Source organism: Genypterus blacodes, unplaced genomic scaffold, assembly GCF_046128005.1.
Source record: "Genypterus blacodes isolate CSIRO-AG114 ecotype Tasmania unplaced genomic scaffold, CSIRO-AGI_Gbla_v1 ptg000138l_1, whole genome shotgun sequence".
NCBI classification, from domain to species: domain Eukaryota; kingdom Metazoa; phylum Chordata; class Actinopteri; order Ophidiiformes; family Ophidiidae; genus Genypterus; species Genypterus blacodes.
Window position 1 is genome coordinate 705,112 of NW_027466940.1, and position 26,733 is coordinate 731,844.

A 26,733-nucleotide genomic window follows, 5' to 3' on the forward strand; every position below is an offset into this window, starting at 1 on the left:
TCTGCATTTTATGAGGTTGTGGGGAAATCTCATTATTAGTAGTAAACCTCAATCAAGGGGTATTTTTGGCCATTAATACACGAGCCAACCAGTGAAATTACAGGCAGACATTTAGTCTCTGAAAAATCTGTTTTGCCTCCTTGTATGCTGACTGATGATTTACCATGTTTGTGTGTAAGGCTCAAGAGTCTGTTCCTCATGTGACCCTCATCCAAAACCGTGTGCTTGCTATGAATGTATTACAACAAATATCAGGCTTGTTATTATTGCAGGTCCTCAAAATATCTGTGGGCGGTTGGCTTAACAGTACAGGACTTCCAAGGCCAGCCGGGTTTGTATGGACCAGAGCATCCATGAAGGCTCTGTTTTGCATAACCACAATCTTTCCCCACCATTCATCAAGTGGCTATAGTTACTTAACCTTGACCACTTCACATTTACCATCCCGTACTTGCTGAGCACAGATATTAGAGCAAAACAAAGTTGAAAAACATAGACATTGAACATTTCCACATGTGGTCATATGGTTTCCACATAAAGGTCATGTTCCAGGCAGCATTATACTTAATTAAAAATAGTTTTGGTGCTAAAATATGTAGGTAATCCAAAAGCATTTCAGTGCAATGTAGTGTGCATGGTGTTTAGTGTGGTGCTGTTAAGAGCCCTAAAAAACAATATCAACAAGACCTGGACTGTCCAAATTTTCACAGTTGTTATCACACACCGCTACTATGGTTTGGTTTAGTTATGCAATAGAGATTTTGATGTTTTAGATATGAGAATCCTCTTCAAATTAATTAGTTGACAGTATTCAATCTTTCAATATCTATCTCTGAACATACAGGTCTGGACCCAAACTGCAAACAGAGGCAAACAAAGAAGAAGCTTGCTGATGACATGTGTGTAAGATCAAGTTAAGAGTCTGCTCAGGGCCCCCAAAGTCCTAATGTACCCAACCAGCAGCAATACATAAATAACATCAAGCTAATAAACTTGCTCTGAGTCAATCAGAACTATGAGTGATGAGCGATTGCCAGCAGTGGTGCCAGCAACTTGTAGCCACAGAGACCCGAAATACCATACAGGGGTCCAGTGAGGACATTTGTAGACACTGTGGTTTACACATTCCCCGCTGTGCACAAAGTCATTCTTCAATTCTGCTTTCCATGGCAAGCAGAGCTGGGTTATCTGTCATCCCAGACAAGAATGCAAACACACTCACTAACAAATACCAGGACAGAACTCCTTGAACATTACTGGTGTGGTCTGTTGAAATCTAATAATTAACTGAGGCTTTTTATGCACTGGGAGTTGGGTCAGGGTAAAGATCATTAATTTCACAGTGAGATCAGGCCAAATTGCTTCATCTAAATCTTTCTGAGCTTGCAGTCTAGAGGAGCTTCTATTCCCTGCTTTGGTCAACAAACTCCCTCCCAAATGTACGATTATGATTATCAAAGTACACTGATGCAAGCACTTACCAAGTGCACCTGTCTGCCTATTAATGCATCATAACTTCAGTCCTCTCAACAGCTTTCCAACTGGGCTGCTGGAACTTAGAATGTCTTCTGGAAGTGAACATGAATGTGCCAAGAATTCTCACATGAAAGGTTACAAGGACCCCTCTTGTTCTCGTTATTCGTCCCACTCACTGTGAGTGTTTTATGTGGTTTATATTGCAAAGTTATATAAACCCACAGGACCAAAGTGCTACAGAAAAGAAGCCATAAAAACAGCACACATAGACTTTCCCTTTGCCTCACACACATACACAAATCCACGAAAGAAAATACCTTTAGCAAGACTTGAATCTAGACAGTAATCTGGTTTTAAAGTTCCAAAACAGATTCATAGCAAAAACTGAACGATTCTGTAGATGTGTACCAAAGCCAATGTACTGTAATGTTTTTACTGCATGAACAAGTGCACACATATGACACAATAACCTCCAAGTAAGCATCAACTGAATGGCCCTTAACATTGATAAGGACTAATTTCCATCTAGATCCAGTAAATAATCCAAACCTCTCTAAATGTTGCAGCAATTTTACTACAAACTTAAAGTCCCTGAAATCTTCCCCTGGAGCACAACGTTAGTACAATTTATAATAACCTCTAAAGCACTTTTTGTGGTTTGAAGAACATTTCCATCAACCTTTTTACGCTATGTTCCCCTGCGGTTGTGTAATTATGCACTAGGTAATTAGCTTGGAGGAACCTCTACTGAATGTCCTGGGAATGATCCCGCCAGGTTTCCAGTCTAATGTTGTCTAAAATGATTAAGAACAGTAGTCACATTTGTAAAAAGACAGTAGTAGTATTTTTTAATAATCAAATGATTTTTTTAATTCACACAGTAAATTAGAAATGTTTCACTCTAGTTTTAGGTCTCACCCCAGTACAGAAATGGCACTAGTGCAAGTAATGCATTATATTACATAGAAGTTGGATTCTAGAAGGTTCACTTAGCTGTGCCTTTGACACAGTGGACCACCAGTTTCTGTTAGGAAGACTGAGAAAATATGTTGGCCTATCAGAACGGCGTCAAGTGGCTCTACTACCAGTCAAACAGCTCAGTTTGGCTGTGGAGGAACATCTGCCTAAAAACAACACAGAGCTCATCTGTGGTGTTCCACAGGGATCAATACTCACTGTTTCTCTTCATTTACTTCCGAATTATTACGTCAATCAATGAAGTCAAGCCCACTGTATGAAAAGTCCTACACAAATAAAACTTGATTGATTGATTGATTGATTGATTGGGAAGATATGGATGGTTCCCTGAAGCTTTAAGGGTGTACGGGGTGCCACAATGCTACAGGCTCTATGGAGCATGCCCATAGGGAGGGGCTTGCTGTGTGGGATGACAGTAACTATCCCCCTTGCTATCCCTTCGATTTGCCCAGTGCTACCCTGCCACTCAGTGAGTAGTTTTTTTCTCTTGCGATCACATTTATCTTAAATCCATCAAAACCATTTTAATCAAGAATGCAGCATCCGGGTTCCTTCTGGCTAACTTGGTTTAGGTATAGTCCTGTAATCTCCCCAATCCCTTCCTGGAACATTTACCCAATAAAACCTGTTAGATGTGATGAATGCAGTCGGTGTGCAAAGAACATTGTGCCTAAAATAAGCACGACTGTGATACATTGGAAACACCACATATATTTAACCACGATCATCAATCTAATTTAAGACTGTCTGTTTTGGGGGAGATGAATGATCTGAAAGGAAAAAATAAGGAAGCGTGTCTTTCATGGTTCTATTTTATCATTTTATGTCACCTTTTAATTTATCTCCTTTGTCTCCTGTTTGTGCTGCAGATCACTCTGTAATATCCGCCCTGCTGCTCACAGTGTCAAAGCAGAGGGGCTCTGACCCAGCCTTGCCTTGTTTGCACTTCCCCGGCACTCACTGTGTGATTCTGCTCTTGATGGATAGGTGGAAAATGCGTGGCAAGTTCACCATCTTTTTCGGTTGCATAGAGGATATATTTGATAGTTGTAAATGGCCTTTCTGTCAGTAGAAGTGACACTGAATAGAAGGAGGAAAAGTCCTCATACCATTACACAGCTACCGAACAAAGCAACGATTTCCTTAAGGTGATTTACACAGAATGAATGCTCTTTAAAGGACAGTTTGACAGGACAAAGTGTTGATATTCTGAATACTCTCTGAAAGTTCATTCATAAAGGGGAATGTTCATAATTTGCCTCAATTCTATAGTAAACCATATAGATACACCATAACCATCATAATGAAATTGCTTTGCTTTGGGAATAACCTTAGTTAATAACCTAGTTTGCTTGGTTTGGATATGGTTTAAAATGTTAAATTTGTCAAATATAATGTAATTGTGTATCAGAATCCGTTTTTGAATATGTCACACTTAATTGGTGCTAATAATCTGGTGCATTATATTGGATACTTGTTTGTATCAACATTATTTTATACAATTCCTAAGGAAAGTTCATAATTTCCTCTTCTTGATAATGGTCATCTTGATAAAATGCGTTTCATCTATTAATTCTATCCTTATGCTGTAGGGCATCTGGATGAGCAAACAATGTAAAAAAAATAATTCATGAATGAGTTTTGAATAAGTCCACTGTTGACGTGATGGACTTTAGTATATAAACGTGTCTACACATTATAGATTAGATTTCAGGTTAAACCATTTAGCCCTGTGATTTCTAGATTAGATCAAACACTTACAAAGGACAAATGGATGTTGGGCCAAAGTGAAGAGCGAGACATCTGTCAAAGTGACAGAACAGCAGCAGTGAATAGGTGGCATTGTACCCCAGAGCCTTGGAGAAGATAAGTGAATGATGAAGCTCGCTCTCTCCGACTGCTGAGGGAAGAATGGCTTCTATTGACAGACTTTATTTATAGACACAGGAATGAAAGTTGATGAGAAGAGGGAAAAAAACTTTGAACCAAGTGTAGTGAATTAAAAGACTGTTGACTGGAACTAATAGATGTGAGATCCTTTTCTGCTGAATAAGATCTTTATCTACAACAGTGAATGGAAATTATATAACCTTTAAATAAAAATTTATGAGTGATTTGGACTGAGGGGAATGGTTTGGTTGGATAAAAGCATTTTTCTGTTAAATTGTACAAAAGTCTTCTACATTTGAACAGTGTTTTGTGTACACACTAATTGACGAATGTTACCACAAGTGTCATTAAATTCAAGGATGTCTGCCAAACCAACATGAAGGCCGTCAGCTGATCACTAACATTTGTGTTGGCTATGAATGTGGCCATTTCAGACACTGTAACGCATCTGTAGTGTTGCTAACAGTAACTACAGAATTAGCTTTCGAAGGCCGACAGAGCTCAGGTTCATTTGGTCGTGGTGAGGCTGGATGTCACTTTCTGTTTTGCATGTCTTCAGAGCCAAGCTAACAAGCTCACAGCAAGGCCCAGACCATGAAGGCATCATCAGAGCTACCAGAGATACATGTAGCGATTAACAAAACCTCCATAGCACCCAGGATAGACTATGGAAAGAACTTATTTATATTAGCAAGTCCCTCAGAGTACTGATATGCAATGAACGCCCTATGATCCAAAGCATAAGATAGTGTGCTGGTACTGTGTACACAAGTACTGTTGAAGGTTAAACTCCAGCATGATGCCAGAAAAACATCATGCGTCTTATCTTCACACAATTTTGAACAGCTGGGAGTTATAAACATCATTTCAACTTCTTTATTTGACAGCTGATGTTACACTTTTGTCGTGCAACTCCAGGAGGGCAGGCGACATCATCATCATGTGTATGCACTGGCAACAGTGACCATACACGCAATAGATTTGATCAAAAACAGGAGTGATCTGAGCTCCCACTCCTCCCCGTCAAGGGCGTCAATTGCTCCATCTGTAAAAGACGAGCTTAGGCTGCTGCGATTGTCAACTAAGCATTTAATCTTTCCCGATATGGTAGGAAGTGCCTCGGGGCCGAACCTGTAAAATGGCATATCAGCTTTGAGAAACAGTTTGGTGAGGGAGAGGATGCCATGTGCCTACAGAGGGCCAGCAGAGCTCCTGGATCTAGGCAAGCGTCCAGCCCCCAGCACGCACACCAGCCCATCTTCCTACCCCTGGGGTATTCTCACTGATGGCTTGGACTGGCTTTTCACTGTGCCATGATGCTTTCATTATGCTAGTTTATTCCCCGTTTTCCACTGCTGGGCATCAATCCCATCTGCGTTCACTCACAGCGATGGGCCAAGCTGCTGAGGCTCTGGAAGACATGGAGGCTGTGTTTCAGCGAGGATGCACAGCACTTTTACTACAAATCCCATTGCTTTCTCCATTATCCAACTCAGTGGTTGTGTGGTTGGGGTGTCTGCCATGAAACTAGTGGGCTGTGGCTTGGTATCTAGACAAAATAACACTCTTTGCTTTGAAGAGGCAGGTCAAGGCTGTCTGAAGCATGGCGCAGAACGCGATCACTGCAGCGCGGAGGACAATTTTATTACACTGCAAATGAGTCAATGATTGTGCTTTTGTAATTGTCAACATTAGTATCAAATTCTCATTGCCAGCGCATCTTTGCACTCCAAGTTCCAAGCTATGCAATCCATCTTAATTGAACAATGGTGGAAAATGAAGCCTAGATATTAAACTCAAGCAACTCAAGCAACTCGGCTGCAGACACAACGAAGAGACTAATAACAAACAATCACCTCTGGTTATGGAGGTGGACATTCCTCTGGGGTGTGTGATGACAAAGCAGTATTAGAGCATCATCATCACTAAGGTCTAACTGAAAAGGTTTGACCCTAACATATTATAATTGCTGACCATTGGATAACCACATTAAAAACAACAGGTTATGTTAGATAGATAAATAGATAGATAGATAGATAAATAGATAGATAGATAGATAGATAGATAGATAGATAGATAGATAGATAGATAGACAGACAGACAGACAGACAGACAGACAGACAGACAGACAGACGGAAAGATAGATAGATAGATAGATAGATAGATAGGTAATCCATAAATTTCCCATTTCCACACCCAAAACTTCACGATTTTGTGAATTTTTGCAACTATAATCCCTTTTAGCTTCAGCAGACTCTCACACAGTGCGGTAATGACTGTACACCAGGCGTATCAAAGCTCACACCAATTTCATCACTACACATTACGTGCCGTGTTTGTGACCAAAAGGAAGTGAAGGGCCATGGAAAATGTGCCGGCAGTGACAGACAGAGCTTGTGTACACGGCTGCCCACAAAGCGACAACGCCATAAACATCCTGGCATCTGGCTTATGTTCCCATCATAAGCCATGCTCAGATTCAATTACCATGTCAACATTGTCTGAGCGATGCGGAAGGGTTTGTGATGGAGTGCTATGTACATAAGGCTGATTAAGGATTACGAATAGATGTGGAGAATGCCACAAGACTATTGAGAAACACTCCAACATCAATAATCACAACCACAACCAGTCTTTAAATATCAAGATAAAACTGCATTTGAAGGACATTTAACAACTTGGTAATTAATCTATAGCTTGTTGCTGAATGTGGGGATTTCTAGGATTTTACTGATTTTAACCTTTCGCATTTTCATACATTTATCACATTTAGTCAGAGACATGTTCCCAATAAAATGTCCACCATATCTGCAACCCTGATCACATCTTTCAATCTAAGATTGACAGAGTAATTGTCTTTGCCTTACAGATTCTATCACAGGTCAAAGGCTGAGATAAACCCCACAAACATGGCGCCACCGCCGTGCTGCAGGAGTATCAGAGCCAACGAGGCGAAGGTGCGCAATGATTTAATTGAATTGAAATTTTATGGTTTAATTTTCCATTTAGCTGGTGAAACATAAATGGATCGATATGCTCAGTAGATGGAGACAGTCAGCAGCTCTGCTCCGAGGCATAACACAGAGCAGACTGCAAAGCCAAAACGTCCCAATCCTGCTTATCAGGAAAGGCTTCACTCCCTTTTGGCTTCCTTCTGGGGGATATATAGATACATTTGGTGTGCAAATTATGTTCACTTTTCACCTGCAATGTTTCCTTATTGAGAGGGAAGGTATGTGATAATGTGGATGAAGTAATTCACCAAGAGTAGAGTGCAGTGAACTGTTACAGCATTAATGCGTGATAGACATGATAGATGAGGAAGAGATGGGGAATTTATATGAGGGCAGCTCATGTTAGATTACATCAAGAATGGTATTAGCATGCAAATTGAAAACAGCGGCAGTATTTCCTTTGGATTAACTGCCACCGCCTGTGACAATGTATAGACCTTATCACACACCCATTTGAAACACTCAAGCTGTATGGATACATGCCCACAGGCACCCTGAGTAACGACTGCACAGGATTAGCAATACAAGTGAGTAAAATGTGCTGTGGGTCCCAACTTAAAATAGATTCAGGTACTGGTGTCACCCTGACACAGCAAAATTAATCAGGATGGAAAAGAAACCTACCCTGAAAGAGTGTGGCTGTAATGCGCACGCACGCTTGCACGCACGCACGCACGCACGCACAAGCACGTACAAGCAAGCAAGCAAGCAAGCAAGGTGTGTGTGTGTGTGTGTGGGGGGGAGGGGTGGGGGGGTGGGGTGGGGTGGGTTCTTACATAAATCCACTATTCTGTCCTCTTATCACTTGACATTGTTTATTTGACATGTCACGTCACCTGCAGCTCTTGGACACTCGGCTGAAGAGAGGAGCAGAGCTGTCAGCTGATCACCACCTGGTGGTAGAGTTGGATCAAATGGTGGGGGAAGCTGCCTGACAGACCCATCATTTCGAAAAATACACTGAGGCAATACTGAACACATCTGGCAGAGGCAAGATCCTCAACCCCCCTAACTTTGCAGGAGTTGTGTCCTGCATCTTTGAGAATGTTGGGGACATGGACTCTAAGAGGGCTATGTTCAAAACCACCTCTGTTGAGCTTCGTGCTCACAGCTGTGGTCATAAGGTTGTTGTTGGTTGTCATGGTGATTAACTAGGACCCCCACCGGTGGCCACCAGCAGTCGAGGAAGCTGTAGAAAAGAGGCATGTGAGGACAGCAGACCGGTCACAAAAGCAAAAGTATGAGAATGTGGGATCAACAGTGTGATGCAGGAATCACAGGGTTTATCCCACAGTCTCATACTTTTGCTGAAACAGTTAGAGGCCCTGTTCTTTCATACTGAAAGGCGTTAGATGAGGTGCTTTGAGCATCAGGATGCCTCCCAGAAGCCAGACGTGGAGGTATTCCTGGTATGTCGAACTGGAAGGGGACCCCGGGGCAAACCTAGACCACGTTGGAAGGACTTCATGTCCCCTTTGGCCTGAGAACACCTGAGGATCTGACGGGAGGAGCATGAGAATGCAGTCTGGGATCAGGATTAAGGCCAGGAAAATGAATGAATGGATGTTTGGATAAATGAATGATTCACACATAAGAGATACATCAGCGTCAATTAATGTGGACAGAGGGCCCATGAAAATGTGAGTCTCATAAACCTAAAATGAATTCTGTCTTTGATGACAAATACCAACCAACAAGCTAAATCTTTGACGATTCCTTTCCATGGTTCTCATTTCTCAGATTTCTTCATATTGGCTTAATGAATATTTGCGGTAGCTCAGTCAGTGTAATGAAATCACCAGACGTCTGTGTTATGTGCTAACTATAGAAAGGGATCTATGATCCGTGGTTGAACTTCGGCTTGCCAGGTGTTTCACTCCCAGTAATCAAGGTGCTACTCATTGGATGTCTTATGAATTGGTCAGTCATCTGCCTTTGAAGCAATTCTTTGAAAGTAGTGTTTACCACCACTGCTGCCTTTAAAAAAAGCCCAATCACTCGGGTTTCAGAGACATTTAAAATTGAGTAATTGAAAACACTTGTCTGTGTGAACGGATGTGGGCACCCCTCCAACATGTATTCCTGAGATGCCTGGGCTAGAGACAGATCCAGATGGGTCTGAACTGAAACCAGATGGCTTGGTGAAGGGGAACATAGCCTAGGTACGGCTGCCTGCATATGGACCGGCTCCTGCTAAGGTATGGGCACAGTGTGTAAGGTTGCTGTGCGTGTGTGTATGCACATATGCGTCAATGGGCTTTGGCTATGTGGTATTACATCTAATCTCAACTTAATCTCACATCCACAAAAGGGGGTCTGATATGTATTTTAGGTTTTACTGAACCTATATTGTGTTTTTATCCTGCAATTTTTTGGATCTACAACAAATCTTACATTATGTGGCATTGCCTCGTCACAGGCTGTAGCTTTGCTGAACTCAACGTGATGTTGGAGGAAGACTGACAGATCTTATTGCTCAAATGGTTAAAATAAAAAAATGCTTGTTTCATTTCTAGGAAAATGTCAGCGCCAAATTGTAAACACTGCTGGATAATTCTTCCTTATTGTTATTGTAAAGTGAGTTGGTATTGTATGTTATGTTGTTATAGTAAATAACTGGAGATATACAGTAATAGTCATTTTAATAAATATATTGTTTTGAAAATGTCTTGATTGTCAAATGACATTAATATTCATTATAATTATATGTTGTTTCAGATGCTCTGGGAATGATGTGGTACAGTTATTTATTCACAGAGCTCTATGAAAGGCTTTGCCCTTTGGGAACGAGTGTGGGCCTGATTAATCAATGCATCTCAAATGTATTTCCAAGGCTTATTTATACCATCTCGCTACAAATGCATTCCAATAATAAAAATTTCAATGAGGTTGAGCTGCCTGCAACAGAACAACTGGAGCACACAGCAAACAGCTATAATGACAAAACCAGGCGTTCTTCTACTTGTGAAATGTCTAAACTCAACAGTGGCCCAGCAAAACAACATTTTTTGCTGCTGTTTTGCTGTTCTTTCCATTGTCTATGTCTACAAATTAAATGTGTGGAGTTGTCTTGTAAGGACACCTCAGCCTCTAAGTTGACCTTGGTGATGCTGGGAGCGCTGCAGAACTCTGGACTGAACTCAACTCAGAACTGAACTCAGAACTGTCAAAGGAGATGCAACATTAACAAAGTGCACAGCTCAAAGACGAGGCAAAGGGAGCCAAGTGTTGTTCAACCACACAGTGTGAAGTCAATCCATCATGTTGACTCGTACTAATCGTTCATTGACCTGTATAGTCTGAACTCTTGATACACGAAAAACAGATCATAAAATGATGATGTCTTATGTCCTCCGCATTACAGTGATATCCATAAGCTCTACAGCTCATATCCCCACGTACTGCTTTCACAACTTGCAAACAAATGTAGCTGTTACGCAATAAATTTTGTCTGTTATGTTTTCGTCATCGTGTTTCAGGCTCCGGGGCCGTGCAGTGTGTTTTCATTCCAAACTCCAGATGTACAGTATAGTGCTGCTATTCTGCTGCTGTTGGATACACGTTGAAGAATGCAGATCCCCTGAGTTTTACGTTATGGCTAAGACACGCAGACATCTGTTTGTGTAAAAATATCCTCCATCAGGATACGAGCAAGGAAGTATTTAACTTCATGCTTCTCAGGGGAAAATTAATATTCTGGTGATGTGATTGTTGAGTATAAATCAGAATTTATCACAGAATTTTGCCTGCCACAGAGAATGAGAGCTCTACACATTCTAATGCCTGCTAATTACAGCATTTCTGAGTGCTGCTTTGAATACCACTTACAACAGTAAATAGATTTTGCTGTTCAGCCCACAGAAACCAAATCTCAATTTAGTTGCTCTGCATCTGTTGTTCAGCAGACAATTATGGTGCTTCAATATACTTTCCTCTAACAATACAAAGTATAGCTGTGGTTTCAGTAATTACACACTCATTCTGGATAATGATTTAAAGAAGCAATTTTAAGGGTTTTTAAGTGTTTTATTTTGGAATATGTAAACAAATGCCTGCTTATTTATTTCAGTGATGTGATTTTTTTTGTTATTTTATTGGGGTTTGGAAGGTGACACCAAGACCAGTTCAAGCTGCTTTTCCTTAACCCTTGAATGATTACAGAGCGAGTCGGCTGCAACACATTGTTCGTGCAGAAGAAAACAAATTTCCACCACAAAGCAAAAGGCATTACGCCCTATGCCCTATGACCCAATCATATGCAATAAAATGTGGACCATGTAAGTGTAAGCACATCACCAGCGACTGATATTTTGATTGTACGATATAATGTTTTAACTTTTAGCAATGTGTTTAATGGTGACCTCCTCCCCAGTACTCACCACGTGTGGCTTTAATAACTCCACCAAAGTCCCTCTTGTGGACACCAGTAGAGCAGCACTGTCCTTTATGTGGTATTTGATTGTATGTCTTTCTAAAAACAGAGGCCTATGAAAAGATGCACATGTAGATTTGTTAAATTGTGATCAGACATTTACAGTATTTGTGATTAGTTTGTTGGTGCTTGACAAAGGATTTCACATCTCTCGCTCATAATGATAAATCTCATAATCTTATAATTATAGGGAAGGTTCTTGTCAGGCAAACAAAAATGAGCTCAGGGCAAAATGCAACTGAGATGCAAAGTGTCCTCTAATCAGAAAATCAGTTCATTTAGCTCCATTTAAATGAATGCAAAACTCTGGTGCTGCAGCAGGCCGCTACACTGTACGCTCAGTCTCTGTAGCATATTTGTCCTCTCACTGAACTCTGCCCTTCATCTCCAGCACCATGCTAATGTTGTCTGTTATACTTTTGAAAACAAGGTGAATCACCTTATCCTACTTGACAAAGGAATTCATTATCCTTTACCCAGAGGACATAGAAGTGGTCTTCTCAAATGTGTTTGTGGTATGGCTGCGTTCCCAAAGGAAGCGTCTGCAGTCATCTGCTAACAAGGACAAGACTGACTTCCAAACTCATGAATAAACTCTCCAATTCACATATTCAGTTTCAGATGAGACACACTGGATCCACCACCTGATTGAAAACACAAGGGAGGCAGTACAGTGAATTGAGAGCAGAGCTATATGAAGCCCAAAGCTTATGTGGCTGTTTTCTTTACGTCTTTTAAATGCTGTCATTTCAACACAAAGTATTCCACAAAAATACAAATATTACATGTACATTGTGATGATAATAATATGTGACTTTGACAGTAGATAACGGTGTACATGAGCCGATATAATCATATCATATTCTTCCCATTGGGGCTGCTGGAATGGACCCAGGGTCTGCATTGCCATGTTTGAATTACAGAGATAAAATACCCCTAGCTTGACATCACACCCAACCCCTGACAGTGGTCTGGGACATATTAGGGTTTGAGCACAATGATTGACCAGAGGGAAGAACGAAGACTGATTCCAAGATAACCGATCGGAAATAAATCCAACACTGTTCCAGCAAATGAGGACATTCCTGCACGAAATCGCATTTTTTTAGAGTATTGTCATGCTGAAATATTAGCTTTCATCCCTCAGCTTTGGTATCTTCCATTTCTAGCAGCTGATTCTGTATGTAATGTTTGAGCGTTGCACTGGGTGAAGAGGCGTGAGGCCTCCAATGATAAATGATAGCTTAGAGTCCCACACATCATCCTCTGTATCCCAGCACGTGCAGCTGCAAGTTGGTGCACTCAGCACCAACATAACACAGCGTTAGGAAGCACAGACACAACACACTTGAGGTTAATAACGGCAGCAGTTTATCTCTGTGAGTTAAAGCAACAATAGCCTCATTATTCAGCACGGCCCAGGAAAATGCCAGAGTGATAAAAAAAAGCAAACATTTGAATATTCTGGGTTGATATTTTGGACAAGGGTATTAAAGTGTGTAACACATTTGGTTGGTTAAACACACATTTGGAGTGTTAGTGTACAGACTGATGCACATGCAGGGCAGTCAGATCAATAGATGCTAGAGGATCAATAGAAGATTTTAATTCATTCATTGATGAGGCTGAATGAATCCTCAACCACAGATGAAATATGAGTGATCTGTAGGATTTCTAGAAGAGAGCTCAGCCTTTACGTTGAGCCCCAAGACTGTTAAAATGATTTTTAATGGGTTTTTTTTTATCAATTAGTAGTGGAGCGACCTGGGCTACGGTCCTGAATCCCGGGCTGTGATTGGTCCACACAGTGAACTCGTAATGTTCAGCGCTCCCATATAAACCCGTGCAGACTTGACATCGGTGCGATCTGTCATGCAAGTCAAAAGGACAGTGAGGAGTCCAGTGTAGAGACACACTGCAGGCAGGCAGGCAGCCCACACTGATCCGGGTCCAGCGCCACTGAAGCTTTGGAGCGGTTTGATTCACCAAGCAGGGGGACGTTTCTTCAACATTTACTTCTCTGATCTGTGTTGAGAGGACGATGCCTTTGAGGACCGGACTTTTTCTCCTGATGGTGCTGAACGCATCTGCATATGAACTGGATCAGAACGAGTCCTACTCGCCCAGGAGAACACGCTTCTCTGCCAATAGCCCTTGTAAGTAAACGCGCTTTTCCCATCCGCATATCTCTCACAATACACCGCTTGCTTTGCTCTTTACGCTCCGTTTCCACACTGAGCGCACAGCCTCACCTTGCTCGATTTTACTCTGTGGAGATTTTCTATTTTTTTTATTGTCATTATTTCTTGGCCTATGCAGCCTTCTGTGTCTAAACGAGCGCGTTGATTCAAGGGGGGAAGGCTGCGGGATGAACGCGGTGGATTCGCCGGTGTCCTGCCGGCAACAGATGAGCACGGTGCTCAGTGTGACACCTGAGCGCCGGCTGTGTCATGCTCCCGGCGCCGCTCATGCTCTGCCTGCTGCATAGGTCCCACAGTCCAGCATCGCCGCCTGTACAAGACTTGGGAATAAGATCGTCTTTAAGTCCACTGTGAGGAGGAAGAAGTAGGCTTCCATTGTAGCTTCAGTCAGGGGGGGGGGGGGGGGGGGGGGGGGGGGTGGAAAGGTGCACTGGTTTGTCTCTGGGGCTCTGCCTTTCTATAGTCAAATAGGATGCAAGCACACTTAAATTCCCAATCCATCAAGATTCCACTGGGTCAAATATCTGGCTGCAAATCATAAATGTGTTTGGCATAATTCAGAGTGAACACTGGGTATGAGGGAAAGCTCACTCGCCTCTGCCAGAATTGCTTCATCATCATAAGATTTGCAGCTCACTCTCTGTATTTTCAGAACAATCTCCTGCCCTGATGACAGGCAGACTCTATCTCACTGCGAGGGTCAACATGGGGCCCGAGATCTGAAGTCTGCCAGCAGGCTTAGACTCTACGGTGACATTTGTTAATGGTTATTATAAAGGATTTGAGTCAGGCTGGCTGCCATCTCAGTGGATTGTTGGATGAGGAGCGAGGGAAGCCAACTATTTAGATACATTGATTTACAGATTATGTTTATTGGTCCTTCCTGGTGTAAGATTTCAAGATTTGCATGGATTTAACGTTCCATCCTTTATGGCAAAGTGAAGTTTCTAGCAGGCTATACGGAGGAAGGGATATTATAGCAGGGAGCTGTTTCATAGGCTTTCAAATTAATGTGTGTGTGTGTGTGTTTGTGTGTGTCTGTTTGTGTGTGTCTGTGTGTGTGTGTGTGTGTGTGTGTGTGTGTGTGTGTGTGTGTGTGTGTGTATCTGTGTGCGTGTGTGTGTGTGTGTGTGTGTGTGTGTGTGTGTGTGTGTGTGTGTGTGTGTGTGTAAGGAGGGGATCAGGGTTATAATCAGCCTTTTAATCATTGAAGACATATGACACTCCTATAAAAATGATCAGTTCTGCTATTTTTACCAGATTGACTTGTGCTTAGTTAAGGGTTAAGAATAGTATTGGGGCGGGGGGCGAGGGGTGGGGAGCGAGGGGGCGGGGGGGGGGGGGGGGGGGGCAGTGTCCTCCGTTCAGGCTTATGTAAGAAAATTTAAGACTTGAAGAGTTTGGTTGCAGCATTTGTGTGCGTATGTATGTGCATGAATACAGCGAATGTATGTTTATGTGTGTCTCCAGGCATGCCAGCAATTCTTTGGTATTCCTGGTGCTGTTCATCCGAGCTCTGCTGAAAAGAACCAAACAGTGGCATATAGGGCTTTGCCAAGAGAAAAGTGCAGTAATGCCAAATTGTGTCTGAGGCGCTCACAGTTGTAAGGTGTCCAACCTCCAGTCAAGTCGCTATTAACAACAAGTGATTGCATCTCTTTTGTGAACCACCAAAGTATGGAAATGCTCCTTTGATCACCTCATATTTTAGTCGAAACCCTAGCAACTGTTGTGTAATGAGCTCAGAATGGGTCCAGTGATTCCGGGTGAAGCCGCTGCTGGCTCCCCTGCTGATGGTTCCTTCTCTGTGCCCACAGCAGATGTGGCACGCTGTCTCAACAGTGCCCTCCAAGTTGGCTGCGGAGCCTTTGCCTGCCTGGAAAACTCAACTTGCGACACAGATGGCATGCATGACATCTGCAAGTCCTTCCTATACAGTGCTGCAAAATTTGACACTCAGGTATAGTTCATTTTAACTCATTGTGCAAAGTATACAACCGACTTTGGTTTGATCGATAAGTTACGAGTCTTGCGTGATCCTTTTTGTCCTCCATCCAATTCAATGCCATCTGCCAACGATGGTGGAGAAATTTTATCTGAAGCTGTATCTTGGCTTTTGAAATCAAATCCCGTAAAGATTATATGATGTGAAAATCTGAGGGAAAACTGTTTTTCGCACTTGGGAAGAGGTGAAAGTCTGAGCAGTCAATTCAGGTGAGAAGGTTGTCTGGTGAACAAGGTCAAAGCAACAATTGTAGTTAGCAGGAAACAACCCACAGAACCTTGGGTACCTCTGGCCCTTCTCAGTTACAATCAGTTAGCACAACATCAGCTCACAACTTATCAATCAACCATCTCTTATGTACAGGTAAACGATGGCATGAGTTTAACTGTCATGGAAAGAACGTCTGCAGAGATGCTGACGCGTTTTTTTCTCGACAGGGTAAAGCATTTGTGAAGGAGAGCCTTAAGTGCATTGCGAATGGCATCACGTCCAAGGCATTCCCCACCATCCGCCGCTGCTCCACCTTCCAAAGAATGATATCTGAGGTCCAAGAGGAGTGTTACAGCAAGCTGGATATCTGCACTGTGGCACGATCTAATCCAGACGCTATCGGTGAAGTGGCACAGCTACCAAGTCACTTCCCTAATAGGTAAGACACTCAATACTGTAAAAATAGTTCTGAAATGCTACTTGACATTATTCTTCTATGACGATCCAGTTCAGTCGTCCAGGTAAACAGCAGTTGAAAATGTGTACTAATGTGTCATAACTGGACTGGGAAACAGTGCTGAAGGCCTTTCGCCATCCATCCAAGACTTTCTGAGTTCACACAATGTGAAAAAGGACTCGGCCCCCCCCATGAGGAAAGATGTGAACTGTTAGTGCCATGTGCCTGGCACGGCATAGGAGAGCGACCTCTGGTGGACAGGACGCAGTAGTTTACACACACCTACAGGCCAAGAAACTGTCGAGGAATGTCCACATCTCCAACAGAGAGGAGAAACCCAGCGAAACCCTCTCTGAACAAGGGAGGAGGACGACTCATCATGTTGCTGCTGTTTACAGTGCTGCCCTATATCAGCCATGGCCGCACCCATATAGCCCCCCTTAGCGCCCCTGACAGGGATGGTGCTCCGTCGGACAGGTGGGATGGAATGGCAGCTCCTCTCCCACACCGGGGAAGCTATTTTGGATGAATCACCAAACGTCTTCAGCACTACTTCCCCCGTCCAGTGATTACATTTCATATTTTGTGTAACATGTAAAGATAACTTTTGCATTCCAAACAACATCAGTCATTATGTACGTTAGAGGATAAATCTTATGAAATTCAGTTTGGTCGTTGACTTCAGAGTCGAATGAAAACCACCTCAGCCTAAGATTCATACTTCAGCTCTGCAGTTATGCAGACTGTTTAAACAAGACACACTCGTGCACATGTACAGTATGTAGCAAAAATCCTAAAAATTACAGAAAGTGCAGTTGGAACAGATATTATACACAAGTGTCATGTTGTAGAAGCTTCTACGGCGCTACTGTGTATAGCATAAAGCACTGACAGATTGGTATTGATTCCATCATTTGATTACCAGTGGACCAAACCATGTTCCAGGCTAATAAATCAAACCAAAAGCTGCTGCTGTCACACGAAATGAAACACTAATGTGAATATATGTAGAGATGTTCTGTTTCTGCTGCTATAATACTGCCAACCTGTAGAGAACAAAGTAGAAGAAATTTAAGGCAGGACATGATGATGCAAACACTACACTGCTTAGATTCACAGTTATTAAGTAGTTGATGACTTAAATGTTCCTTTAACTAATAATTCCACCTTCTGTCCTAATGTACAGAAACTCCCTGATCCAACAATTAGTCCAATTTCCACAGATTTCTTCAAATAATGTGCAGTTTCTTCTTGAAATCCCATGTGTATTGTCAGGAGCGAGTCACAGAACAAATACATCATCAGGACACACGCACGCTTGTCCTGAAATGTCCCCGACCCTGTTCTCATAGGAGACTATCTGGGAATGTTAATAGGGTGTGAAGAGGACAATTGCCACAACAAGTTGTCCTGCATTCCGCCTCATACATCCATACTGACATACTGCTGTCCTGGACAATAGCAGGAGCTTTATTCTGATTAGTCTGTGTGTGTGTGTGTGTGTGTGTGTGTGTGTGTGTGTGTGTGTGTGTGTGTGTGTGTGTGTGTGTGTGTGTATGTGCGTGTGTGTGTGTGTGTGTGTGTGTGTGTGTGTGTGTGCAAGACACTCTACATGTGTAAGTGGACAAATGATCACTACAATGTTAACTTGATATGCCGATGCTACTCAAAACTGGTCGTTGGCCAAATTGTGCCTAAATTTCCCAATAGCACTATGATGCCTTGCTTTGTTGTCCCAGGTTCTATGGTAAGCTGCTACAGAGCCTGATGGACTGTGACGAAGACACGGTGGACCGCATCAGGACCAGCATGGTGTCACGGCTGGGCCCAGAGATGACCATGCTTATTCAGCTGCTGCAGAGCAAGCCCTGCCCATCCACTGCTGTGGCTGCAGCTGCTGCCGTCCCAACTGGAGTGGACGGCCGTGGGAGCTGGCGCTGGTCCATGGGTCCCCATATGTACAAGATCCAGCCTAATCTGCGAAACAGAGACTCTGCCAGTCATTTTGGCAAAAAACGCTCCACCAGTGACAACTCCTAACTTCCATTCAGAAACTCCACACGATCTTCAAAATCATGAAAATGCAAGCTCCTCTATTCCCTAGGGGTGACCCAATCCACTCCTCCACTAGACTGGAAGTTACAGAAATATGCACCTCTAGGGAATGCCGGAATGCCCATAGAGTTCCAAGTTGATAGAGTTTGATTGTTGTTCTATTGTATATCCTACACTTTAGGCTTGAGAGGACCCCCTTCCATCAATTTTTTTTTAAACGTATCTACCCACAGTTAGTGTTGAACACGTGTGGCTGTTGCATAGGTGCGACGAGACCTCGTTCACTCGCTCACCTGCTCCTGCAGAGATGAATCCCTAAGTGGTCTTTTGATGCCAAGAAAGAGAAAAAAACAGCCATAGTGGTTCGTGCCTGTAGAGCACAAGTGGTCCATATTTTAAAAGACAAAACGTGTCAATTCATTAATTATTTATTGGTTCACTGATAGAAATGGGGGAATAGTTGCTAGATGTATGTAATATTTCTGTGATGAGACCCGTCAAATTGTGAGCATGAGCTGTGGAATTGAGTTTCATATCTATTTTCAGACATAAACATAATACTTAAATGTACTGTATAAGTTATCTGAGACAGCCATAGCCAGCCCTCTGACACAGAGGGAGAGAGAGAGAGAGAGAGAGAGAGAGAGAGAGAGAGAGAAAGAGACAGAGAGAGAGAGAGAGAGAGAGAGGGAGAGAGAGAGAGAGAAAGAGACAGAGAGAGAGAGAGAGAGAGAGAGGGAGAGAGAGGATGAGATGAGAGAGGGAGAGAGAGATAGGTAGAGGGGGGAGAGAAAAGAGAGAGAGAGGTCCATAGAGGGTTCATGAGACCTTTGAGAGGTCACCTTAAAACTGACCAAAAAAACTTCAAACTGCCCTGAATGCTATTCATGAAATACCAAAATAGTGTATAGCTGCAGTACTTATAGTTTCTGATGGCAGATGTAGCCATGCTCATTAAATCATCATCCTGCACGTAAGGATTGTCCAGGGCATGGCCGAGTCTATCTATCAGAAAAGGCCATTTTTTTGCATACGTGGTCTCCAGACATCTGTCATGCAAGACTGTTGAGCTCTACAGTATACGTGGGACCGTGTTTAGTGGAGTCTGTATGGAGTGTTGAGGCAGTCGTGTATGTGGCTGATTAGCACGATCACCATTGAGATTGAGAGCAGCCATCGTCTTGGACTGATGATGGTCATTCTCTGAGGTGAATCACACCACATACACACTGGCCTCGGGCGTCAAAGATTGAGAGTGACTATTTAAAAAGCCTTGTTGGAATGATGATATTTATTTTCCTACTATATTATTTAATTTTTTATTTTTGTTTTGGCATTATTGTAGTTTTTAGTTGGTTTACAGATATACATTTGAAAAAGCAGTTCAGTCATGGCTCCTATTTGAACGTGAGCTCTATGCCAAAAAGTGAGCTGCCACTGAGTGACTGAATGGGACCCGTGTCATTACTCTGTGCTGGACATAGGGGAACAAGGTTGGTCTTTCAAGTCAGGTGATGTACTTTATGGGATTTACAAGGGACCACACTCAAAACAGGAAGTCGTAATCTTGACACACGTTCCCTGCTTAGCGTCGTAGGGTTTGTGCATAATGTTCATTTTTTTTAAAAGCTAAATGGTGTAATGACAGTAAAGGAAACATCAGCATGAAGTAAATGACTGCAGGAAGGCTTTGGGTTTTTCTGGTTCCTCCTTGATTGGAATGAAATTATTAATGTAACAACGACTGTGTAGCTGATGGATTTGATGCATACATGAGGTATAGCTACAAAGATAAATCTTTATAGTGTTCTTTATAGTCCTTTCTCTCCCTTAAAGCCTGTGTGTTATTAGAAAATACCATTTTCTTTGCGCTTGCTCGGCCTTATATCGTCTTAAACCATTTTACTTGTTTCGTATTTATACAAAAGATGAATGCTAGAGAGGGACGAGGTCTGCTTAAGTCCTCCGCTGTCTTATTGAGAGTGATGCGATCTGACCAAGAAGCTATAAAGTGTTCCATCCAAAACGTTAAAGAACCCCCCTCCGTCACTTCAGCAATATATTCACTTAATCCGTATAGATCCCAGTGCCTGAGGTCCGGAAGCTTTACGTACTTGGCTGTACTTTTTAGTGAAAGCGTTTGCGTTTGAGATCGTGCTGGGATTTAACTACTCACATGAAACAGCAGGATCAGCCAGAGTGAGAAAGCTTCTAATTTGTAAAGTCATTTAAAGACAGCTGTTACTAAATCCTCACAGTGTAGGTGTAAACCCTTTTCATTAGCACATGTCTGATGAGTTTAACTTAAATGATACTCAGGCCTGAGGCGTAACAAGTACATCAGTGTGTGTGTGTGTGTGTGTGTGTGTGTGTGTGTGTGTGTGTGTGTGTGTGTGTGTGTGTGTGTAAAACACTGTGCGTGGCAGGTTGTGTCTGTGCCGCTGTAATAAAGAAGCCACTTGAAACTGCATATGAAATCACAGCAGTTTTGCAAGAGGGGAAAACATCTATGAATGCAAATCCCATAGCCAGAGATCAAGACAATCATTCAAAATCAACATGTAATATGACACATTGATCTTCATGCTGGTGTTTCCTGAAATTCTGTGACTTAGTTACAAATGTTGGTGCACAGCCAAAGTCCTCTTTGACTGAGCGATGCAATATACAGCTTAACCTGGAATCAGGACTGGGTTCACTTCACTTTCAATCCACTTAAGTTCAGAAAACCCTCAGTTCTGTCAAACTGAAGCCCCACAAAGGCATCGACATCAAAATGAAGTGGAATTACTCAGCAAAAAGGTTTTTTAACTTTGGATTGAGGCGGCTGGAGAAGGAACTGAACCCAATCCTTAAGAGTGGAAACATTAATTTACATATTGTCATGAATTGTTACGACCAGAAAATGAGATGTGCTGTCATTTCTCTGTGTCAAATTATTAGCTATGTTAAGAATTCCAAACTATGCAATAATCACACATACAAAGGATTCACAACAACACACAAATTGACCGTTGTTTCATTCAGTGCCAGCTGAGGCTGTGCGAATAAAGCAACAGCGTGTTTGCTCTCATACTCCCAGTATGAAGGCGTCGCTCCTATGCCCCCCCCCCCCTTTCTGTGGTTTGTGTAAATTGGTGTTTTCTTTTGTTCCATGAATATGATTGTTTTCTTCAGTGTCATTTGGTGTGAAAAGACGGCAGATCTGAAGGAATCACTTGGGGAGTTGAGAGCTATATTCACACTGTACTATATCCTAGCTTACTACTTTATGTTAAATATGCACTTTGCATCTTAACCACTATAAAGGGCATTGAAACATTCAGCACATGTGCAATTGAAACATGTTTTATTTACCCAGTGAATGAAAATCTGTTTGAATATGTTGCATCCTGAAGGTTCAGGGCTTCTTCGTGTACTAGTGATACATGTGTCTGTACCTTTGTTGTTCATGGGTAAATCCAAAACCTAACAGCTGCTGCTAAACTGTTACTTCCCTATATGATGCTGTCCAGATGCCCCTGAGCTGTGGCTGCTGTGATCGATCCACACGCGGCAAAACCAGCCTCAGTTCAAACATTTCACGTCTATCCATGTTTCCATATTTATTTTCTATGAACATTCCTGATGTCAAATGTATTTGACGAGGGCGAGTCGACTGTTTCCTCACCTTTTCACTACAAGTCCAATGTAAAGGTCATTTGGGAGAATGTACTCGTATATGAATGTCTGGTGTGATGAGACGAGCCCATGTTAGGTGACCCCTAGGAAATACAACATGAGAAACGTTAAAGGCTTTGGGTTTCATTCTTTGACATTAATTTGAAGCGTTTCTGGTGGTACTGGAGTATTGTTAGATTGACCCATGGTGAGTTTGTGAAACTGTCTCTCCTGTCAAAACTCTGTTCTTATCAGATGAACGGAGGCCAAACCTTCACTCCTGGCACTTCATGGTACTCTTTCCTCTCAAGACTTGAAATAGATCGATAAATGTTGTTGTGCTTAAACAAAATCAAAAAGCTTCAGTGACTTGTTAAATTTATTTTGTATTCATACAGGTGACAAGTTATTTTACTATCAGACTCAAACGTTATTGACGATTTAAGGAGATTACTGAAGTTCCTGATACAGATGCTATGTTACGCATGATTGACCCTTGTGAATCACTTGCACTTTAAAATACACCCGTATACATATACTGTATACCCATACTGTGTATATGTTTGGGTTTTTCCTCTGTACGAAAAGTCATGAAAGATACAAATGCATCAATTGTGTGTCTTTTGCTGATCAGAAATAAAATATTTATCATATCTGGCATATGGTATGAAAGATGTTGCTTGCTGTTATTTCACATTAACAGTAGAATCTAATCTAATGTGTCACATGCTGCATTTACACTGTCGGGTTCATTCGCATTGTGATCATGTAAACAGTAAAAGAACACATGGAATCAGATATTCTCAGTTGCATTTTGGGCGTCGTTCAGCATATGGACATAAATCTGATATGTAACCTGCCAATGCAACCGAAATGCAATCAACACACACAGATGGACGTTTCTTTGCCATTCTGACTGGCAGCTCCAAAGCGAGGCTCTTTGAGCTTGGTCATACAGCCAAGCTCCAAGATGTAAAAAGTAAATGGTTTTCCATCATCTCTGCCAATCATATTAATGTCAAGGTCAAGGTAATGCTTTAAAGCCAGTAGAGAATAACGGTTACTGTTACTATTACTATTACTGTTTACACACAATATACAGTATCAAAGTGCCAAGTGGACCAAAAGTTAGGACATGCTGTGGTAGCAAAGACAATTGAGTTACTGCATCTCTTGTCAATTGTTTGTGTATAAAACTAATAAAAGCGGTGAGAGGAAAGACCCTTGAGGGGAACCGGTGGAAGATAAAAATCAAATTTGATAAGACACCATATCAAACCTGGATTGATGTTTTGGATACTGTTAAGACGCTCAGCTAAAATACGAGGTTGAATACAGTTAAGAGCAGCCGTGCAACATTCTTTTCACCCTCCAAGTGGCTCAGGACTGAGTTAAGTAGGGTGCTGACAGCATCCTCGACACCCTGCCTGCCCTGAAGGCAGATGGGAGTGGATCTAAAATGCTCTGCCGCCAGTATTGTAAGGACCAGGACTTTTTCTCTCTATCACTCCCCTGAAGACTTTGAGCACAGCGTCACTATCAATGTGAATTTCTGTCTGTACTGGGGAGCGTTCTGATATACACACAGTTCATTGATAAAAGCATGGATGTTAAAACGGTTATAGAAAATGTTCAGATCATCAGCCAGTGCAAAGTCAGACGTGCTGGCAAGAGAAATAGGACTCTTTTTATTTTGCATGCCCATAATAGATTGAGCGCCGCCCCGTGCAAGTTTAATTTCCCGTTTAGCTTTTGCAACCCTGCTGTGAGTCACATCTCCCTTGTTAAAACTGATTGTTTCCTTTGATTGTTTTTTTAATGTCAATGTTTCAATAAACATAATGGAGGAAGGTAAAAAGTGAGATTCTTCTCTTGTTGGTTGTAGGATATGTAATGCATTGACTCTTCATACTACTTTAGCAATATGAGAAATACAGATGCTACAGAGGTTTGGCTGCCATCAAGGAAACCCTCAGGTACACTTGGAGACTTTTAATCCTGATGAAAAATGAGGACACCTGTGTTTCCCTTAGCACACATGCTGTGCTTCATTTTTTTTCCACTCCTAAAGGTGAGTTCAGGGTGCATCCACACCCAAATATCACATTAAGCTGTATAGCTGTACAACCTGACCCACAAACCATAACCTCCACCCTTGCCGAAGTATCAGCTTTGACTGAATGGAGGCCGGGGAGATCCTGTCAGATCCCCAGTGTGGGCAAGCCAGTCAGTTTCCATCTCTCCATTTCCCCTGAAACACATCAAAAAAACTTCACTGTGGTCCCTGGAAGTCTGACAAAAATTCACTATGACCAGGTTAGGTTAGCTCCACTTGCACTGACCCATGCTGCCTGAATCACAGCAAAGCCTGAGTCGTTATGTGCAGTGTGAACGCTGAATCTAACCATAAACTATTGTATCCAGCTCCTTCCAATAGTTCACTCCATCGGCTGAGTGCTATATGCGTGTGACAAATTCAGCAGGACTGCGCACAGTGAGATGGAAGCACACGGGAGAAGCACCTCCGTGATGAAAATGAACTTTCTGAAAGTTGAGCACAAACGAGCTGAAACTGCAAAGTGCCCGTTTGGTTGGAGAGCCTGAGGAAAAGAGGGAGCAGAACGCGAGAGGCTCGGCGGACACTAATCTCAGTCAGAGGGAGATATAATTTCATGCCTATTTAGAGAAGAGTCCTGAAGGGCTTTCTCATCAGCCGCTCTCAAGTCTCATGGATAGGTGATGCAGCAGCTTTGCACAAAGATTCTATCGTCTTCCATTTTTAAAGAGACACGCACTCACAAACTCATAAATGAATTCACTTCAGCACATGACAGATTTTGGGATTTGAGGGGGACTGGGAAGCGAGGGTCTGCTCATGAACGGCCAGGTATGTCATCAAGCTGAAACCGGCAAAACCTGCAACTTCTAAAGCCGACTTGGACGGCTGTAGGAGCCTGGGGATCTGCGTTTACCATGCAGCAACATCTTGTTGCCAGGAAACATCTGAACGGATTTTTGACCCTGCGGCTCACTTTGTTGCCTCTTGCTTGGACTGCTGCCTGGTGTGTTGCCGCCTGGACAATCACAACACCGGGGTACTAATGAATAATGACAAGATAAGAATATCACCATGCAGATGCAATTCATATCATCTGCTTTTTAAGACTGACAATGAAACACTAGATTTAAGCGATCAGATACGCTATTGTGCCTTGTGCTTCTAAACAATGACCCTCTGTATCTGCAAACACATCCAGCCATTAACAGACACGCCCACATGTTCAAGCAATTATGAGCAATGAACCCGCCAGTTTATTACAGTCAATATTTAGATGTCCTTTAGAAATATTCCTGTGGTCTGGGGTGAAGCAAGCTCTCCTTGGACAAACACAATGACCCTGTAGTGGATGAAGTGATAACAGAGCTTCTGCCTAACATGCTGTAGGCAAGCAACAAAACCCACCATTATTGGCATTGTTTGAACCTCTTGATTAAATTCTGGGGTAGGAAAACAATGCAGCCACAGTGCATGCGTAGTGTCCGCAATTTGATGGGACAAATGAACAATGCACCGCGGTTAGTGTGGTGCAGCACTTGGCTCTCTCTCCCCTCCAAGTGTATTTTATATTCATTATGTCCTTCTCTTTCCCATGAAACTTGTGGCGTATTCATCAGCAGCGTGACAAATTAGATGTGCAGTGAAATGGAGTACGACAGAGAGCAGCGGAGGGGGGGGGGGATTAGATCCACTCCAATCTTACCAGCAATCACTATCCCTTCATTTCTGTGGGGAAATATCCAAGGAGGGGAGAGAAAATTACATCAAATTTGACTAAAGAAAGTGACTGAACGGCAGGGAAAGAGATGAAACGGAGGATTTTCATTTGTGCCAAAGCGTCTATCCAGATTTGCCTCAGCATGAAATGCGATGGAATTTATGTTCCTGGATATCATATACATTACATTGCACCAAATGTTTAATCTGGCTGTGCATTATAGGTGCATAAATATGAGCCATAAGTACAGCTGAGGTTGCGATGAGCTCATTTACCTTCATCAATCTGCATTACCTGCAGAAATACACCAACACTGGGCATCGTATTCAGTCACTGGGCAGCTAAAGTTGTGATGCTCTCGAATGTCCTCAAAAGTTGCTCTCGCACGCGGCAGCCGAACGATTCCAGCGCCTCTCCACCTGCCAGAAAACTGTAAAAGATAAGACAGATTTCATAAATATGGATCAAGCCTCCACTGACACATTGTTTTTCGGCCGAGATAATTTATGGCTTCCCTCATCTGGCCCGTTGAGCTTGGCGTCGACACGAGCCTCAGACTTGTGAGACATGGAGGAATAG

General features: G+C 42.5%; 1 protein-coding gene across 1 annotated transcript; it reads left to right on the forward strand.

The window, feature by feature from the left end:
- The first annotated feature begins 13,776 nt into the window (after positions 1 to 13,776).
- stc1 (stanniocalcin 1) lies at positions 13,777 to 22,043 on the forward strand. Its single transcript, XM_076164647.1, has 4 exons — positions 13,777 to 13,946; positions 15,809 to 15,951; positions 16,434 to 16,645; positions 18,403 to 22,043. Exons 1-4 carry the CDS (start codon positions 13,832 to 13,834, stop codon positions 18,701 to 18,703), a joined length of 771 nt encoding a protein of 256 aa, XP_076020762.1. The 5' UTR covers positions 13,777 to 13,831; the 3' UTR covers positions 18,704 to 22,043.
- Positions 22,044 to 26,733: the final 4,690 nt, after the last annotated feature.